Source organism: Coffea eugenioides, chromosome 1 (assembly GCF_003713205.1).
Source record: "Coffea eugenioides isolate CCC68of chromosome 1, Ceug_1.0, whole genome shotgun sequence".
Classification (NCBI taxonomy): domain Eukaryota; kingdom Viridiplantae; phylum Streptophyta; class Magnoliopsida; order Gentianales; family Rubiaceae; genus Coffea; species Coffea eugenioides.
The window spans coordinates 43,289,942-43,307,792 of NC_040035.1; the positions used below are offsets into that span (position 1 = coordinate 43,289,942).

The following is a 17,851-nucleotide window of genomic DNA, read 5'->3' on the forward strand; positions in this document are numbered from 1 at the left end:
ATGTTCAAATGGTAATTGGTATAGAATTATTTGTACTCTTTTATTTTTATTTTTAAGATTTCTATCAGTTGGTGTGATGAAACTAATATGATTTTATACTTTTATCACTTGTCAGTGATTCATATAATGGTCTTGGATGATCATGATGACTTGTCAAGATGGCTTTTTTTGAAGCTTTGTTGTCCCAGAATTATGAAGAAGATTATAGAAGCTTCAGAAATTGGGCTCGTTTGGACCTTTTGATTGTTTTCTAGACTTGTATTGTTTTTTGTTAATTTTAATATTTAGACAATTGGACATGTAAGTTTCATAACTATGTTAATTGTGTTAATTGTTGGATATTGCTCTTATATTTATTGTGGTTCAGCATTTATATTTTATTCTATGCATAGGTGTGTGTGTCTATAAATATATATATATATATATATATTTATTTATTTATTGAACCCCGGTTGAACCGGTCCGACCGGTTGAACCTCGACCCTTTCACCTCACCGGTTCGATTGACGGTCCGGGTTTGAAAACATTGGTCCGGAGTTGATACGAGGCGACGGAGACAATTTCTGAGGAGACGGCAAATTGGAAAGTGGCGGAGGAAACAGGCATGGGTCCCACCTATTCATGGTGACACTTATGTGATGACGACGTTGACCCTGGCCCCCTTTAACAAATACGTACTAGTACTATTATTCAAATAATCATTCATTCATGAGCCAGGACTGGACTCTGGACTGGAGATCTAACTAAAGCAGTTGCACATTGCGCATGTCATAGGTTGTAGGCCAATGCCACACAAGTAGTGTGTCTGAGTCTCCGTTCGAGAATTATGTTGGTGGATAATTCGTAAAGATTTTATATTAATGGTTAATTTGTAAGAATTTATTTAAATAATTTATAATTTTGAAAGTATGCTCAAATTTGAGAACACGGTCAAACTCTTGACAGTAGTCTGAGTTGAACTTAACTAAATTGTTTCCTTATATATAAGAGTGAGTTTGATCAAAAGGAAGGTTTGAATTTCAATTGCATGGATAGAAGTTTTTTGAAAATATAAAATAATTGTATAACTTTTTAAAAACTTTTGATACAACTAAAGACAACATGTGTTTGAATATGTTTATCGAAATGCCCTCATTTTGATACATTTAAAGTTTTGATTTATGAAGACATTTGAGTATTTCTGGAATATGGAATTATTTTACAATAATTTTTGTATCGAATACAATTTATATAAGTTTATGTATTGGTGTAATTACTGAAATAGTGTCATAAACACATTTAATTGAAGTGTGGCTTTTGTTGTGCAATTACACGTTGCTATAACTAACAGTTGAAGGATGTTCCTTTGTTTGAAACAACTTATGTCTGCTCTTGGGCGATTTTTAACTAACATCTATAAGGAACTTTTGGAAATGATAAAATTATAAAAGTATTGATAAAGTAAGGTGTACAAATATATGCTGCAATTAAAATGTATTATTATTAATTTTATCATATTTAATGACTATTTTTTTTAAAATATACTATTATTTGTCAAATAAAAAATTCTCTTTAATTACATGCACAAAACACCCGCGCGATGCTTGGGCACTTTTTCGTTAATATTAAAATAAGAAAAAGAAAAAGAAAAAGAAGCCGTAGGCCAATGCCATCATGGGCATTATATGTACGTGTATGTCATGTACAGGACATGTAGCCATTTGTTTCTGATGACATGAACTCCTTAGCATGCATTTATTTTCTCAATGATTTAGAGATAAAAGGAAGCTTCCGGAAAGAGGGGTAAAAGTAAATATAGTGGAAAGTAGTTGTCTTCTTGTTTGGACAGATGCGTTATACAAACAGTTGGATGCTTGGGTTCATCTGTTCATCAAGCTTAATACTAGTTTGTGTATTTCATAAACCTAACCAATTTGTGTATATTTTTACAGGTTCATTTTATAAATAAAAGCGATAAAAATATCAAAATTCAAATTAGCTTTCTGATACATTTTGCAACTCTAACCAAATTTTAATTGTAGGAGAGAATCAAACAACGGTTCTTCAGTGATCGATCAAACAAAATTTTGTTAGGAGTTGTTTTTTTTCTTTCTTTTTGGTTTAAAAAAAAGCTCAAACCCTTACAAAAGGACAGAAAAATTCAAATTAGAGATCTCAGGATCGCTATGACAATAATACTTGTAATAGTCTTCAATTCTAATCGTGAATTTTGAAGAAAATGAGGCAAAACTCTTGAGGTTCGGAGTTGGAAATTTCGAGATACAAAACATTTTAAAGCAAATCAGTGGCTCTGGGGGAGCAAATTGAGCATTACTTGAGATTAAAAATGGCAAGGAAAATGGTAAATGAAGCTTAAAATCTCCGGAAAATGTTTGGCTTCATTAGTGTGTGTGAATATTTTTTGGCTTAATCAGTGCAAGTGTCAGTGGATGGTAAGTCATAAACCTCAGTCGGATGGTAACACAACTTTTAACAGAGAGTCTCAAGACCATGCAATGCTCATAATACGCACACAACTTGCTGCTCCAAAGAGAAAAGGCAATTAAATTTGATGGAACTTTTGTTAATCGATAAGAAACAAAAGAGAGTTATGTTGATTAGATTCCAAATCCATGTGATTGTGGGGCTTTCCTCATTTACTGTGATGATTACCACTGAGCTCGATCCCATGTGGGGTTATGAAGTTATGGAAAGAGCTTGATAACCAAAGAACCAACATCACGGTAAAAGCTTAATTAAAGACTTTGAAAGTCCACCCCCATTCCTTTCCTTTCCACAAAGCTGATTTCATTTTCTTTTTACTCTAGTACTAGTGTACTACTATAAAATAAGCCAGACTAAAATAAGCGAAAAAAAAGACATCCATCCATCCTTCCTTGCTTAATTTTACTGCTTTTATGGATTTGATATTATATGAAAATCGGATACAATTATTCATTTATTTTTTTAGTTTCTAAAATTGGACTTGGCCTCTACTCTCCAGCCACGACCTTCTAAAATAAAATGGAAAAGAAAAAGATAAAACTATAGGAATAAACTGTTGCCATCATGATCATGTTGTGTACTTGAATCTTCACACGAAGCCGTAAAATGGGAAAAGATAATAATGGTGGATAAGCTGAATATGCAGCTGTCCCTCCACTCATTCTCTGTTCTATTCGGTATTCACAGCGTAAAAGTCCTGGAATCAATTGGTACCACACCTGGCTTTTTCTCTTCCTCGTCCTTTCTTTTGTTCTTTTCCTATTTCGCTTTTGTGGTGTTTTAGTGGGCTTTTGTTAAACAACCTGATCCTGCATCAATTAGTCAAGAGTCAAGACTAGCGAAAGCTAATCAATAAGCCACTCACTCCAACTCTAATTGATTTTTTTTGAGATAAAAACCTGTTCTTTAATAGGTTTAAGGGAACTAAACTACCCTTTCGTTTTTCTTGGTTTAAGGGAAATTTTAACGCGCTTTTTTACTTGAACTAACTGAGGTCTTTAGTTATTGTGTCTGTATGAGGTTCCATGCTTCATTTGTTTCGTCTGTTTCTTCTCCCAAGAAACTTCAAGAACCGCATCTTTTATTACTGCTAGTCTTCTTCAGCTCCAGCGTCTATCTTTTCTCGAGTAATTTGAAAAAGCTATTATTCTTCTTTGAAAAATTTTAATGTTTTTTATGATCACTTTTTTATCTTATGCACATCAAATTATTATGACGTATATTTCTACCCAAAAAAAAAACACTCTAAAAAATAGCAATCCAAACTTTAACATGGCACAGCAATCCCATCTCATGTTTAGCAACTGTAATATGTTTCCACATTAATAGAATTTTCTTGACAAAATTGTGGTCAATTTTGAGCTATGAACTTCGCCGAAGGCATCATTGCTGACTGATCATAAAGCATCATGATTCTCACAAAACCTCAGCTTTACCCTGTAAAGGAGTTTCTACGTGAAATTTTCAGGAAAGGCATCATTGTACTTGATGGTTGGAGTTTCTACGTGAAATTTTCAGGAAAAGCATAACCAGTAAAAGGAGTCTTTGCGGCCATTTTTTTTCCAATCCCATGTTCCACCTTTCTTCTAGTTACATCACTAACCAAGAAATAGAATGCCAAGAGAATCATCAAATTGGACTTTTGGTAAGATTTGGAATGAGTTTAAAGTGTGCCACTTTTCCTGACGTGGAAAAAAGCAAACAAATTATTAGATGTTTCCACATTAATAGAATTTTCTTGACAAAATTGTGGTCAATTTTGAGCTATGAACTTCGCCGAAGGCATCATTGCTGACTGATCATAAAGCATCATGATTCTCACAAAACCTCAGCTTTACCCTGTAAAGGAGTTTCTACGTGAAATTTTCAGGAAAGGCATCATTGTACTTGATGGTTGGAGTTTCTACGTGAAATTTTCAGGAAAAGCATAACCAGTAAAAGGAGTCTTTGCGGCCATTTTTTTTCCAATCCCATGTTCCACCTTTCTTCTAGTTACATCACTAACCAAGAAATAGAATGCCAAGAGAATCATCAAATTGGACTTTTGGTAAGATTTGGAATGAGTTTAAAGTGTGCCACTTTTCCTGACGTGGAAAAAAGCAAACAAATTATTAGGTTTGTGGCGCTTGCACGGGCGGATAGCCTATCAAACTTAAATGTTTTCATCCTCAAATTTAATGATGATTAATTTGTTTTTTCTTCTTTTGGAAGGAAACAGTGGCAATAATGGTGGGGGAAAGGTTGATGATTAGCTTTAATACTTTCTAGATTACCAGTAAACAACAATTAGGGAATGGTAGAATAATGCAGCGTGAGGGCTGTTTATGGACTCGATCGTCTTAGATTAGATGCATAGTTGAAATACACATCACACAGCCTGAAATGCACCTTTCTTGTCTTTCTTTAGTTGGATTCTTGTAGCTTCTTTGCTTGGTAGTTGGTTCTATGACTCACCTACCGTCTTAGATATTTGTTGGGCTTACTTAGCTCCTGCACCCCCGGAGGGGTTGGTTGGTACTTGGTTGGGGACTCACTGCAAACAAATATGTTTCGAAATTAAAAAATTAGCTCTTAAAAAGTTAACTAATGATCCATTAATTAATGATTGCTACAGATTAAGTAATCCATTAATTAATGATTAATTCCAGAGATTAGGATCTGCTCTTACGGAATTTCTAAACAATAGGAATCAAAGTCACTAGGTTTGTATATGTGAATGTTAAATGGAGTTCAGACTACAAAGACAAACGAAGTGTAATTTATTTGGTAAGATTTTTTACTTGTAATTGAGATACGGCGAGTTCAAGTAAGTAAAAAAAGATACGTGAAGAATCACTCTTGATTTTCTTTCTTTTTTTAAAAAAGAAGAAGAAGAAAAAAATGTTCTAGTTACAAATAGTTTTGTGCGAGGACCACCCTTTTATCTAGATTCATGTCTAGTTACAGTCATGTCATCCCAATCTTAGAAACGGGTTGCAAATAGCCCAGTAGGTTTCCATCTCTGTTTTATTTCCAACTCAAATATGGACATAACCGGAGGACCACCTTTGTGGCAAAAGACGGCAAAGGTCATGTCTGTCATGCAGAATTTTGTGCCTCACATTGGCGGTCCATTATCAGCATCTTAATTGTCTTTGGGTATCCCAATTCTGTCGCCAGAGTTATTTCCTGCCAGGCACTCATAGACCATGGCCCTCGTTTCATTTATATCGAACCTGTTGCTGTTGCTGAGCGTTCATGATTACGATAGGCAATGCAATTTGGTTGAAGCTCTCAACTCACAGTTTGCTTCACCGTACCCATCCCCAAACCACCCTAGTGAAAAATGAAAAATGAAAAATGAAAAATGAAAAATGATAAGACAATAAGTTGTCTACAATCTGCCTGGACTAGATATTGAGGACAAAATCCACTATCAACGGATTCACATAGATGGCCAACAACTTCTTGATATTATAACAGATTTCGTTGAAAGTGCTTCCTCTCTCATTGTTAAGTTCAGAATTAAATTCAATTCTGATCTACAGATGTCACCAGTGACAATCACAAGTAAAGAGGACAATCTTCCTCTGTCATGTTACAAGTGCTTGAGCATGTATACAAACTAACTTGAACGAGAATTCTGATTGTCATCGTCGTCGAGAATAAGTTTGACTCCGTTGCTCTTGAGGGCATTTACAACAGACCAGACTTTCGTCCGATTCTTGAAACCTTTTTTCTCAATTTCCTTGTTCACATTGACATGGATTCCATTTCCCTGTCCTTGTTCAAGGCCTTCTACTCTAAGTCTCATTGCCAATACTTCTCCAACAGTTGATGCTGCCTTAGCATTGCAAGATCGACCGCATTCAAGCGTATTTTTGAGCGCATGTTCAACTGTTGATGCTGATGCGATTATGCGTCCACTGTTTCGGTCCACTACATTTGCAGTGACGTACTTCAGGGAAAAGAACAATCTTAAGACATACCTCTTCATAACAGTCATCACGTCGAGAAAAGCGACCTATTCAGAAGACGTACATTAGACATTACATTATAGGCTTCTAGCAGAGTGGACAAGCAAGAAAAATAGCAAGGAAAAGATCCACTATCTTTATCTTTGATGTATGCAATTTTACAAAATGGCATGCCCAGAAGCAGTCTATTGTGAAGCATCAGAGAAAAATGGAACACTTCTCAGGTGCTGTTTATTGAAATCTTTAGTTCTTAAAAACAAGAGTTATGGCACTCATGTGAAAAGATAACTAACTTTGTTGTTCAGAAATGAGCAACTGATCAAGTGCTCTTCAGTGCTTACAACAAACAAAGGATTTCTAACATTTACACTTACAAGATGTAATTACAACAAATATTTTTGTTTCAAGAAAAATGTCATGAAGAGTGGGCCTAGAGAAATAACGGTAGACATCACAGGTTCTGATAGCCAACTGCAAATCCAACAGAACTCTGCACTATTTAAGTACTTAAGGAGTCATTGTGGCATTTTACTCTAGCTTCTTTAGCTCCAATCTCTAATAAGGCCATGGTATAATGTGCTCTAACTTGGATGGAGGAGCTAAAAGCAAAAACTAATTCAGGACAAACTTTTAAAGAAAATGTTGAAATAAAAGATCAAATCTGGTACCATGTTTGAGAAGCAAAAGAAATTAACAGAGCCCTATAATCTTCACATGAATTTACAAACATCTTATTAAGTAGTAAGTAACCACAATAAATTTGATGCACTGAAACAAGATCAAATATTAATGACTTCTCAAATATGGTATAATAATTATAATTATTAAGGCCAACATACAACGTGTTTAACTATAGTAGATTGACTTGATTACACAAGTTGATTCCTAATTTTTATCTCACACCATGAGATCCAATGATGACATGACTATGCAGTTACTATTGTATTGGCCCAAAACCTTGCTAATTTTGATCTTTATGGTGCTACCTGTATCAATTAGATCCAGAGACATGCTATGTCAAGTTCAAAATACAACACTGCCTGTAAACAATCGCCCCAGCCATGCTTCTAAGGAAAGAACTAATATCTAAACAATGCAATTACTCAGTAACATTTGATCAAACATCTCAAGTGCACCACCTGTTTTGTGATCCTTGGACAAAACCATCACCTTCCCATAACTGAAATTTTGCATCTGCCAGAAACAGATCGAAAAGGAAGTACATCTTATATATGATTAAAGACCATCATCTATGTGCTATCATTTGAAAAGTAAAAGAGATGATATTCTTCTTGGTGCAAGTCATTCAGCAGAAATTAACGTAGCAGGTCAACTACTGGATAGAAAGTGATGGATCTTTAAAAGGAAAATGAAGAAAAAACTTAAGAAATTATATGGGAAAAGTAGTGCCCCAAAAATGGAAAGAAATGAACATCCTGCCTGTGTTTGAGAAACTTAAAAAACTAATAAGGACCTCCAAGGTTGACAAAAGGACAGATCTGTTTTGGCTGTGTACGTTTGGGGAATGTATTTGTGATTTTGTTGCCAGAGATCATGATGCATAAGAAAGATTAACATTGTAACTGAGACAGGTGAAGTATTCTTCTCTAAAATTCATATCCGTAGCTTAAGCACTTCTTTTCATAAACAAATTTAACAGAAGAATGAATCCAAAAATCAAGCTATCTTACGAGTTCAAATGTGAATTAACATCAGCAATTTCTTTAAATTAATGCAACAGCATTTCCAACAATGCTACCTTATGTTAAACTATCAATTTCCAAGTCTCATTCCCTGCACAAGAGAAGGTAGAGGGAGAGAGAGAGAGAGAGAGAGAGAGAGAGAGAGAGAGAGAGGAGTTTTTCTTTTTTTTGGGGGGAGAGGGGGGGGGAGGCTTTATGCTTTCAATAGCAAGACCCACCTATACAACATGTTTTGTTTTAATAAGAAGAATCTGCAACTTCCTGTAATTCTGGTAGAGAAGGATAATGCTTTTCGTGAAAATAATAGAGATATCAACAATTTTGACTTCATCAAACTACCTAAGCCAAGCTGTAAAAACGACATTCACCTCATGAAGAAACCTTTGAAGCATATAACCATGAAATAAGTTTGATCAACACACACACACACACACACACACACACACACACACAAAAGCAAAGGGAAATAGCAGCAAAGGCTGAACTCATTTCTGAAAAGACTTGGGTCATGGCAGATACCACTAAAAAGAAACCATATACAGCTTCCTAGCAACCCTGTATATCCAAACTCGGCTAACTAAATTATCAGGACACTAGCCTTCTTTTAAACCAGAGCCATGTTGTACGGAAGTACGACACCACTATATCGATTCTTATGTTCAAGCACAAGCACTGCAGATTAACCATTAGTGCTGTCAAAGGTTACGCATTAGTCATCAACCCTCCACCTATCAAATCCTACAGTCCTTCTTTGAGGTTGCTAATCCAGAACTATTGCGGGCTAACCATACAAGAAGGAAGAGAAATGAAATCAGACAAAATCCAATTAAATTTCTGACAGCACAAATTACTACAGCAACGAAACTAAATAGATTTAATCAGCTTCATGACACATTCAAAATCAACACTTGAACGCAATAAAATTAACAGTCAAAGCAAATCAACAATAATAACAATAATCAATTATCAAGTAAGAGTCAGAGAAATTGATACACTAAGAAATGCAATAATATGCTGTCCCCATACCTTAATTTATGCAATTATGGAGTCTCCTTATTTCCCATCAAACCATCCAAGAATCACCCACACACACACACACACAAAAGCAAAGGGAGATAGCAGCAAAGGCTGAACTCATTTCTGAAAAGACTTGGGTCATGGCAGATACCACTAAAAAGAAACCATATACAGCTTCCTAGCAACCCTGTATATCCAAACTCGACTAACTAAATTATCAGGACACTAGCCTTCTTTTAAACCAGAGCCATGTTGTACAGAAGTACGACACCACTATATCGATTCTTATGTTCAAGCACAAGCACTGCAGATTAACCATAAGTGCTGTCAAAGGTTACGCATTAGTCATCAACCCTCCACCTATCAAATCCTACAGTCCTTCTTTGAGGTTGCTAATCCAGACCTATTGCGGGCTAACCATACAAGAAGGAAGAGAATTGAAATCAGACAAAATCCAATTAAATTTCTGACGGCACAAATTACTACAGCAACGAGACTAAATAGATTTAATCAGCTTCATGACACATTCAAAATCAACACTTGAACGCAATAAAATTAACAGTCACAGCAAATCAACAATAATAACAATAATCAATTATCAAGTAAGAGTCAGAGAAATTGATACACTAAGAAATGCAATAATATACTGTCCCCATACCTTAATTTATGCAATTATGGAGTCTCCTTATTTCCCATCAAACCATCCAAGAATCACCCTTAAGAGGAAACTTTAGATGGGTTCCCTGCAAATTTTGAGTGGAAAATTTTAATATATTAAATAATAGGACAACTTGAATTTGGGATAGCAGATAAGTGGGGCAAAGTTAAAAAAACACAATAATACTAATCAATAGCTAAATGAGCAGGTCACTTACTGAAAGGTAGTCACCGCCGGCTTCCTGACGTCTGCCGAAGGTTCAAGAAAAAAAGTATGATACGTGCTAAGAAGAGCACCGGAGTTCTGGTACGAGGATGGGATAGCTTTCAAGTATTTTCCTGTGTTATGTGAAATCACGATTTTGAATTAAAAAAAAATAAACTGGGTCATTTTTGTCAGAAAAATATATGCAACCCGAATTTTTTTAAAATGACCGGGTTAATTTTCGCTACCCATTGGAACCGAATTTGCAACTTTGATCATGGTTTCATTGACAGTGAACTCGTTGTCCTTAGTATTACCTCTAATTTCTACGGTAACCGAATGTCGAATTAGTGATTTTTTTAATGAGTTAACATTTTTGTAGTCCAATGTTTTTGCTGATTTTTATTTTATATTTTTTAGTATTAAAATTAACAATAAATTAAAAAGAAATGGTTCAAAATCACTACTAAATTATGATAATTTCACTATTTAAAAAATTCATAAATTCTGAATGAATTATTTTGACATTTTCTTTTCTATGTTATAAATCTAAATCCAAAATAAAATACTATCAAAAGTATCCTATTATAGTGATAAAATTATTATTATATTTGTTTATCAAATAATAGGTGTAGACATGCAAAATTTGACACATTTTCCTTATAATTATACTTGATAATCTTATAATTGTATAGGAAAATAAATAAATTAGAACTCATTACATAAGGGTATTTTTTGGGTATTCATTTAAAAATTTGGCCTAGCAATATTATTTTAATATTTTATTACTAAAACTATCAAATCAAGAGAAGTAATGTAATTTTTCAAATCTTAGGGGAGGTTTTTGAAATTATCCCCAAATGAAATGGGTATTCATTTGATCACTATGGATGTTGAATTTAAGATCAGATTTCTCTAGCTAGTATGCATTTGAAGTACCGGTTAATGCATCTAAAATTTATCTGATATATATACATACTAATAATTATTATTCCTCTACCTATTGTATTTGTATACTGTTCCTATTTAATATTACTTGTCATCCTTTATATTTATTTATTTATTCTATTTAATTATATATTTTCAAAAATATGACACTTGAAATATATTTTAATGAGTTATGGATATCAATTTTTTTTTTTTTTTGTCAAAAAGTTATGGATATCAATTAGACAGAACTAATATATAATTGTCGAAATAATGAAATTTGTTATATTCTCACATCTTAATTTATCACTTTTTTAAATTGCTCTAGTAAGAAATGGACAAAATCAGCACCATGTCAGTTTACTCTTGGAAAGCTTTTTTGACATGGGAATAGTTTTCATAATTCTAAAATTCAAAAAGATTTCAAATTTTCAAAAGCTTTTTTTGTCACTCTAATGGACAAAATCAGCACCATGTTAGTTTACTCTTGAAAAGCTTTTTTGACATGGGAATAGTTTTCATAATTCTAAAATTCAAAAAAAAATTCAAAATTTTGGATATCTATCGAGATTGCAAGTAAGTGAGAAATATATGATGACATATATCTCCATCCGTTAAAATTCATCACTCAATCCAATTTTTTTTTAATGCCTTTTGATTTGTCCACTTTCGTTCATTAGTTCACAAAGGCACGCACTGCGCCAAAAAATTCGACGTGCATTGAGAACAGGAAAACACCATTAAATTCTAAAAGAAGTCTCATAGTGTAAATAATTAAACCATTGAGCCAAAGTTGAGTCGCCACCAAAAAGAAATTAAATCTGTCTTTGAGCTGTAACTCGGGGTTTTCGAACTCCACCGCATTGAAAAAAATTTAAAAAAAGTTCCAAAGTACTCATTTAGTCTAATCAGATCCGTATACCCCATTACACAATCTCTTTAGATTTCCCCATATCCGCCCAGAATGGGAATGGGCTAGGGTTACGAACTCATAATCGGATGATCAAATCGATTCCATGATTATAAGTTCATTCCATACTGGATAGACCTAGGATAGAGGCAGGGCATTTCCCATTTTTGTAGGACCTTCTGTACTAGAAACAATAATGGTATCTCCAGTTAGAACCGATCTAGGATGTAAAATATATAAACACACTATTAAAATAGAATAGATTTATTGTCTCTTTAGACTTCCCTTTCCCTGTAAAATATAATATATTAACTTATAGAAATGTTATCATTGCGTAAAAAAAAAACTAGATTAAAATTTTAGAATTTTTTTTATATTAAAAAATTCAAAAGACTTTTAAGCAACAATATTTCAAAGATACAAAATGATACAACTTTAACTTGAGGAGTTCGGAGGGTGTAAATTAATCAAGCTACTCGGACTCGTGAATAGCTCGATTAAAGGATTGCTTTAAATTTATCATTGACCGAATTCGAATTAAGTTCGAACTACTTAATAAGGTTATAAAATAGTTCAAGTAGAAAAAATCAAAACTCAGAATACTTGTTGAGTCTTATCGAATAGTGTATTTATAGTATAATTTTTAAATATTTATTATAAAATTATGAAATTTATTAAAAAATCAAGATTGCAAAATTGATTGAATTTGATTTGGTCGCAAACTCGTGTTTAACTTTGAAAAATTCGACAATCCCAATCTCGAGCTCTAACATTTTTACTCGAATAGTACACTATTCGAACTTAACCGGCTTAGATAGCAGCCCCGCCATTAAACTTTTGTTTTGACAATTACTAGTAGACTAGAACTATGCTAACGATATATATTCATAAACAAAAACAATGGGAAAAGAAATATTATTGGATTCCAACTTGGATACGCAAACTCCTTAGTCCAAACACAAAGTCTCCAGTTATGTGGTGGCAAGAATCACCGTTAAATTTCCCTTGTACCCTCCATTCCCCGCCACGTGTCCCCTTCACAACCCGTATAAATATCCGCAGCATCCCCCCTCAAACCCTCATTCTCGGACCGCATCGGAGCACGCCCCCATCCTTTCTGTTCCGATTCAAGGAAATAATTACTCCTACCAAATTGAAAAGAGAAAAAGAAAAAGAAATACACACACACGCTGTTCCATTGCAAAAACGATACTTGAAACCCTAGATCTCAGCTTCTCAAGGTACTTGTAATTTTTCGCAATTTATTGTGATTTTTAGTTTGTTTAATTTTTTTTGATAATAATTGTGATTTTCTCATTTTGTTATTATTTTCGTTGGATTATTCTAGATGGTTTCGGACGCGAGCAAGAAAAGAGACGCGCAGAAGAAGGCGGCGGCGGCAGCTAAGAGAGGAGGTAAGTCAGCTGCAGCATCGTCTAAAGCTGCCAAGGAAGTTGCCGCGGCGGCAGCGGCAGCCACCACAGCGGCGGAGAATGGAAGCGCTGATAGTTTGGCCAATGGAGTTGGGATGCTCCAGATATCGGATCGGACTTGTACCGGCGTGCTTTGTTCTCATCCGCTGTCCAGAGATATTCGGGTTAGTTCTTTTAAAGATCCATTTTTTAATCATGCCATTATATGTACCATTTCAGTTACAATAAATAGTATTTTACCTCTTGATTTTTCACTATATTTGTTACCTGTTGCAGTTACTAACATAATGCATAGAAAAGAATATTGTCTTTTTTTTCAAATTTTCTTTTGATTATGTTCTATCTATGGTTATAAAAAAGAAACGGTTTTTTTTTGGGGGATTATGTTGGTTAGAAAAAGGTAGTATCTTGTCTTTTAACGCAATTCCTAATGGGTTTATTTCTTGTTTGCTTTCTGCTTTTTACAATTTCTTTTTGGACTGAAATTAGTTAGGAGACAACCCTTTTTCATGTTGTATGTGTATGTTGGGCTGCGTTCTTAGTAGTAGTAAAACAAGATGCTGAGTAAGAAAATAAACTGCCCAAGAGTACGTTCTGATTAGACTTAGGAATGTATTGTTTCTATAAGCTAGATGTTTACACACACTGTACGTGATGAAGATTTGGAATGACTCGTGTTGATCATACCTTCTGAAATTATGTTGATCTTTTTTATTGTTAATCTTGTTTTATTGTTACTAAGAAACCATTGAAAGTGTAACTGGACCCTTGCTGATAAGTGACAATTTCATTAGCAATTTTGGTCTGTTTTGGTTGCAATGATATACAAAAAGTTAGGGTTACTAACAAATATTAATCTTGTTTTATTGTTACTAAGAAATACCATTGAAAGTGTAACTGCACAAATGTTACTAAGAAACCGTTGCAATGTTATTGTTACTAACAAATATTAATCTTGTTTTATTGTTACTAAGAAACCATTGAAAGTGTAACTGGACCCTTGCTGACAAGTGACAATTTCATTTGCAATTTTGGTCTGTTTTGGTTGCAATGATATACAAAAAGTGTAGGGTTTTTTTTTAAAGGTGTGTAAGATTATCTTCATTTTACTTGGCAAATACCATGTCATGTCGTGCATTGGCTGGTCTGTTTGTAATCTGAGTCAACATCTGCCTTGTGTAACTGTCTCCCACGTATTGTATGATGACAAGAAAAAAGAAGAGTTGATTACTTAATAACAGAGAACATTTATTAGAATTTTCTCATTTAAATTTTGTTCAAGATTCTGAATTTCACTTATCTAAATGTAGAAGTATGCAATTCTTGTGGTGTCATCTGAAAAGTTTGCTCAAAAGACATTGGTAGTAGAAATTTTCGTTGGTTTCTTATATTAGGGCTGTCATGATTAAACTTAAATTCTCCAATTTACCTGATTTCAAAAGGGCAACATCTGCTACGCATAATCGTGTAATTTAGCCTTTTAAAATTGCCAGGTTTGTGATCTGAATACCTTGACCAGAGTGTGGTGGTAATATTAGCACTTTCTGGAATCAGTTAAGTAGACAAAAACAGTGGAGATGAAAGATATGTGTTTCATAAAATATACATATGTAACCTATCATTGGATGTATAATATGTCCAGTTTTAGTGTATTCTGTAATTTGTTATGTAATATGTCAGCATTATTGGGATAATCTGCTTCTAGTTTGTTTCCTTAATCATTTTTTTTCATCTGAGAAATATGTTGTCTGATTTATGACCCTTGGTGAACTGCATGTATCATGTTGATTGAGCAGTCAATCTTTCAAAGCTGTGTGTATGGCACGTGGATATTCTCCATTATAGTTATTAAGCTGCTGTAATGTTGACTAAGAACAGTTTTCCTTGGTTTTTGCAGATTGAATCCTTGTCACTTACATTCCATGGACATGACCTCATAGTTGACTCTGAACTGGAACTAAATTATGGCAGGTCTGTGGCTCTAGATTGATGCAAAATGTTGTTAACCACTATTTTAGTTCCCATTTCTAAAATCTTGTATTTTCAGACGTTATGGTTTGCTAGGATTGAATGGCTGTGGGAAATCTACTCTTCTTGCTGCGATAGGGTGTCGTGAACTGCCAATTCCAGATCATATGGATATTTACCACCTCACCAGAGAGATTGAAGCTTCAGACATATCTTCACTTGAGGCTGTCATAAACTGTGATGAGGAGAGATTGAAGTTGGAAAAAGAAGCTGAAGCCTTGGCTGGACAGGACGATGGTGGTGGTGAACAACTTGAGCGTGTTTATGAACGTTTGGAAGCCATGGATGCGGCTACTGCTGAAAAGCGAGCTGCTGAAATCTTGTTTGGACTTGGTTTCACCAAGAAGATGCAGGAAATGAAAACCCGAGACTTTTCTGGTGGCTGGAGAATGAGGATCGCTCTAGCAAGGGCTCTGTTCATGAATCCAACCATACTCTTGCTGGATGAACCCACAAATCATCTCGGTAGGTTCATTATCTGGTTATTGTAAAATAGTTGTTAATATAGCTTGCCATTGCTATCTACTGTCATGTATGTGGGAGTGGGATGTTTTATTTGAGGAAAAAGGGGGGCAATAATCTCCATATTAATTTATTGATGCTGAAACCATATTTGGTTTTGACTGCCTGTTGTTGGTCTTCTTGTTTTGGCTCATCTTTACATGAGTTTCAGGCATGGTATTTATTTTATCTTTGTAATCATTTCTATATGCAACAAGACTTTCCTTTTCATGAAGTTGAGCAGAAAAGCTGATAGAACAATGTTAAGAATGCATACTGGCACAAGAATGCAACCCTTGCTTACTGCGTTTCCACTGTCATCTACTGCAAAGATAGCATAAACAACCCTGCAGGCTTTCTGTATTTCTAACGTTGTTTCTTTCATCTGTGAATATGGCAATTGCAGATTTAGAGGCTTGTGTTTGGTTAGAGGAAACTCTCAAGAAGTTTGACCGCATATTGGTTGTGGTCTCTCACTCCCAGGATTTTCTGAATGGTGTCTGCACCAACATCATCCATATGCAAGGTAAGAAGTTGAAGCCTTACACTGGTAATTATGATCAGTATGTCCAGACTCGATCCGAACTTGAGGAGAATCAGATGAAACAATATAAGTGGGAGCAGGAGCAGATAGCTTCAATGAAAGAGTACATAGCTCGCTTTGGACACGGGTCAGCCAAACTAGCTCGTCAGGCACAGAGTAAAGAGAAAACTCTGGCCAAGATGGAGCGAGGTGGCCTGACAGAGAAGGTGGCGAGGGACAAGGTTTTGGTTTTCCGCTTTACTGATGTTGGGAAGCTTCCACCTCCTGTCCTACAGTTTGTTGAAGTTTCTTTTGGCTATACACCTGATAACCTCATCTACAAGAATCTTGATTTTGGGGTTGACCTTGACTCAAGGGTTGCTCTGGTTGGACCCAATGGGGCTGGTAAAAGCACATTGCTTAAGCTGATGACAGGTGATTTGGTTCCCCTTGATGGCATGGTCCGCCGTCACAACCACTTGAGGATTGCACAATTCCACCAGCACTTGGCTGAGAAACTTGATCTGGAGATGCCAGCTCTTCAGTTTATGATAAAAGAGTACCCTGGCAACGAGGAAGAGAGGATGAGGGCAGCAATCGGTAAGTTTGGGCTTTCTGGTAAAGCTCAAGTTATGCCCATGAAGAATTTATCAGATGGCCAAAGGAGCAGGGTGATTTTTGCCTGGTTAGCTTGGAGGCAACCCCACATGCTGTTGTTGGATGAGCCCACTAACCATTTAGATATCGAGACAATTGACTCCTTGGCTGAGGCACTGAATGAGTGGGACGGTGGCCTTGTACTTGTTAGTCATGATTTTAGGCTTATAAATCAGGTTGCTCAGGAGATATGGGTGTGCGCAGATCAGACTGTGACTAGATGGCAGGATGACATTATGAGCTTCAAGGAGCACTTGAGGCAAAAGGCTGGTTTATCTGACTAAAACAGATCTTTAAGAGTTGATCGGTTCTGCATTCACAAAATCCTGCTGCTCAGATGTGAGTATGACGAAAGATGGTGGAAGAGCTTGATCGCTTTATGTTTTACCATTTGAAGGACACTTGTAGTGATTGATGACTGGATGAGTCCATTAGTACTTGACACGATAGTATTATTTTTGAAGCATCATATGTATTGCTCTCTGTTGTACTTGGTCTATGGTTTGGAGAGGATGTAGCGTCGATTTTGGTTCCATATTTTGTTCTTTGGATTTGTAATTTTCACTTGAGCTAATGTTTAGAATACTAAGCAAAATAATATGTTTAGAATACTAAGCAAAATGGTGGTTTTTCTTTCGTACTGAAATTGTAAATCACCGATGCAGATGGAAGTTATAGATGAAGCCCCGTGCGAATTGTAATGGGTAAAAAATGACATCATCACAGCTCAAATTTTATGTCTATCGTAAACTTAATTAAAAGGACAAATCACCCTTTTCAAGCTTAGCTGGCATTTTGGCTTGAGAATGGTAAGTTCTGAGCATTCGATAAGAGTTGTGGAAATTTGGGC

General features: G+C 35.2%; 2 protein-coding genes across 4 annotated transcripts; one reads left to right on the forward strand and one right to left on the reverse strand.

The window, feature by feature from the left end:
• Positions 1-5,880: 5,880 nt before the first annotated feature.
• Positions 5,881-10,179, reverse strand: LOC113776120 (50S ribosomal protein L18). Of its 3 annotated transcripts, XM_027321204.1 has the most exons (3): positions 10,036-10,179; positions 9,819-9,903; positions 5,881-6,487 (listed from the first exon to the last, which is right to left on the reverse strand). In XM_027321204.1, exon 3 carries the CDS (start codon positions 6,467-6,469, stop codon positions 6,089-6,091), a length of 381 nt encoding a protein of 126 aa, XP_027177005.1. In that variant the 5' UTR covers positions 6,470-6,487; positions 9,819-9,903; positions 10,036-10,179; the 3' UTR covers positions 5,881-6,088. The 3 variants fall into 3 exon arrangements, with proteins under 3 accessions (XP_027177005.1, XP_027177021.1, XP_027177013.1); XM_027321220.1 differs by lacking the exons at positions 9,819-9,903; positions 10,036-10,179 and adding an exon at positions 9,170-9,247; XM_027321212.1 differs by lacking the exons at positions 9,819-9,903; positions 10,036-10,179 and adding an exon at positions 7,580-7,600.
• A 2,751-nt stretch (positions 10,180-12,930) lies between these two features.
• On the forward strand, positions 12,931-17,641 carry LOC113781002 (ABC transporter F family member 1). Its single transcript, XM_027327203.1, has 5 exons — positions 12,931-13,100; positions 13,208-13,456; positions 15,190-15,263; positions 15,340-15,785; positions 16,228-17,641. Exons 2-5 carry the CDS (start codon positions 13,208-13,210, stop codon positions 17,283-17,285), a joined length of 1,827 nt encoding a protein of 608 aa, XP_027183004.1. The 5' UTR covers positions 12,931-13,100; the 3' UTR covers positions 17,286-17,641.
• The last annotated feature ends 210 nt before the right edge of the window (positions 17,642-17,851 follow it).

What these genes read in the sequence shown, in the direction of transcription:
- LOC113781002 (XM_027327203.1), top strand. Translation starts at nt 13,208, where the DNA reads ATGGTTTCGGACGCGAGCAAGAAAAGAGACGCGCAGAAGAAGGCGGCG. An exon ending in CGCTGTCCAGAGATATTCGG is followed by an intron (nt 13,457 to 15,189) that starts GTTAGTTCTTTT and finishes TGGTTTTTGCAG; the next exon opens with ATTGAATCCTTGTCACTTAC. An exon ending in TGAACCCACAAATCATCTCG is followed by an intron (nt 15,786 to 16,227) that starts GTAGGTTCATTA and finishes TGGCAATTGCAG; the next exon opens with ATTTAGAGGCTTGTGTTTGG.
- LOC113776120 (XM_027321204.1), bottom strand. Translation starts at nt 6,469, where the DNA reads ATGACTGTTATGAAGAGGTATGTCTTAAGATTGTTCTTTTCCCTGAAG.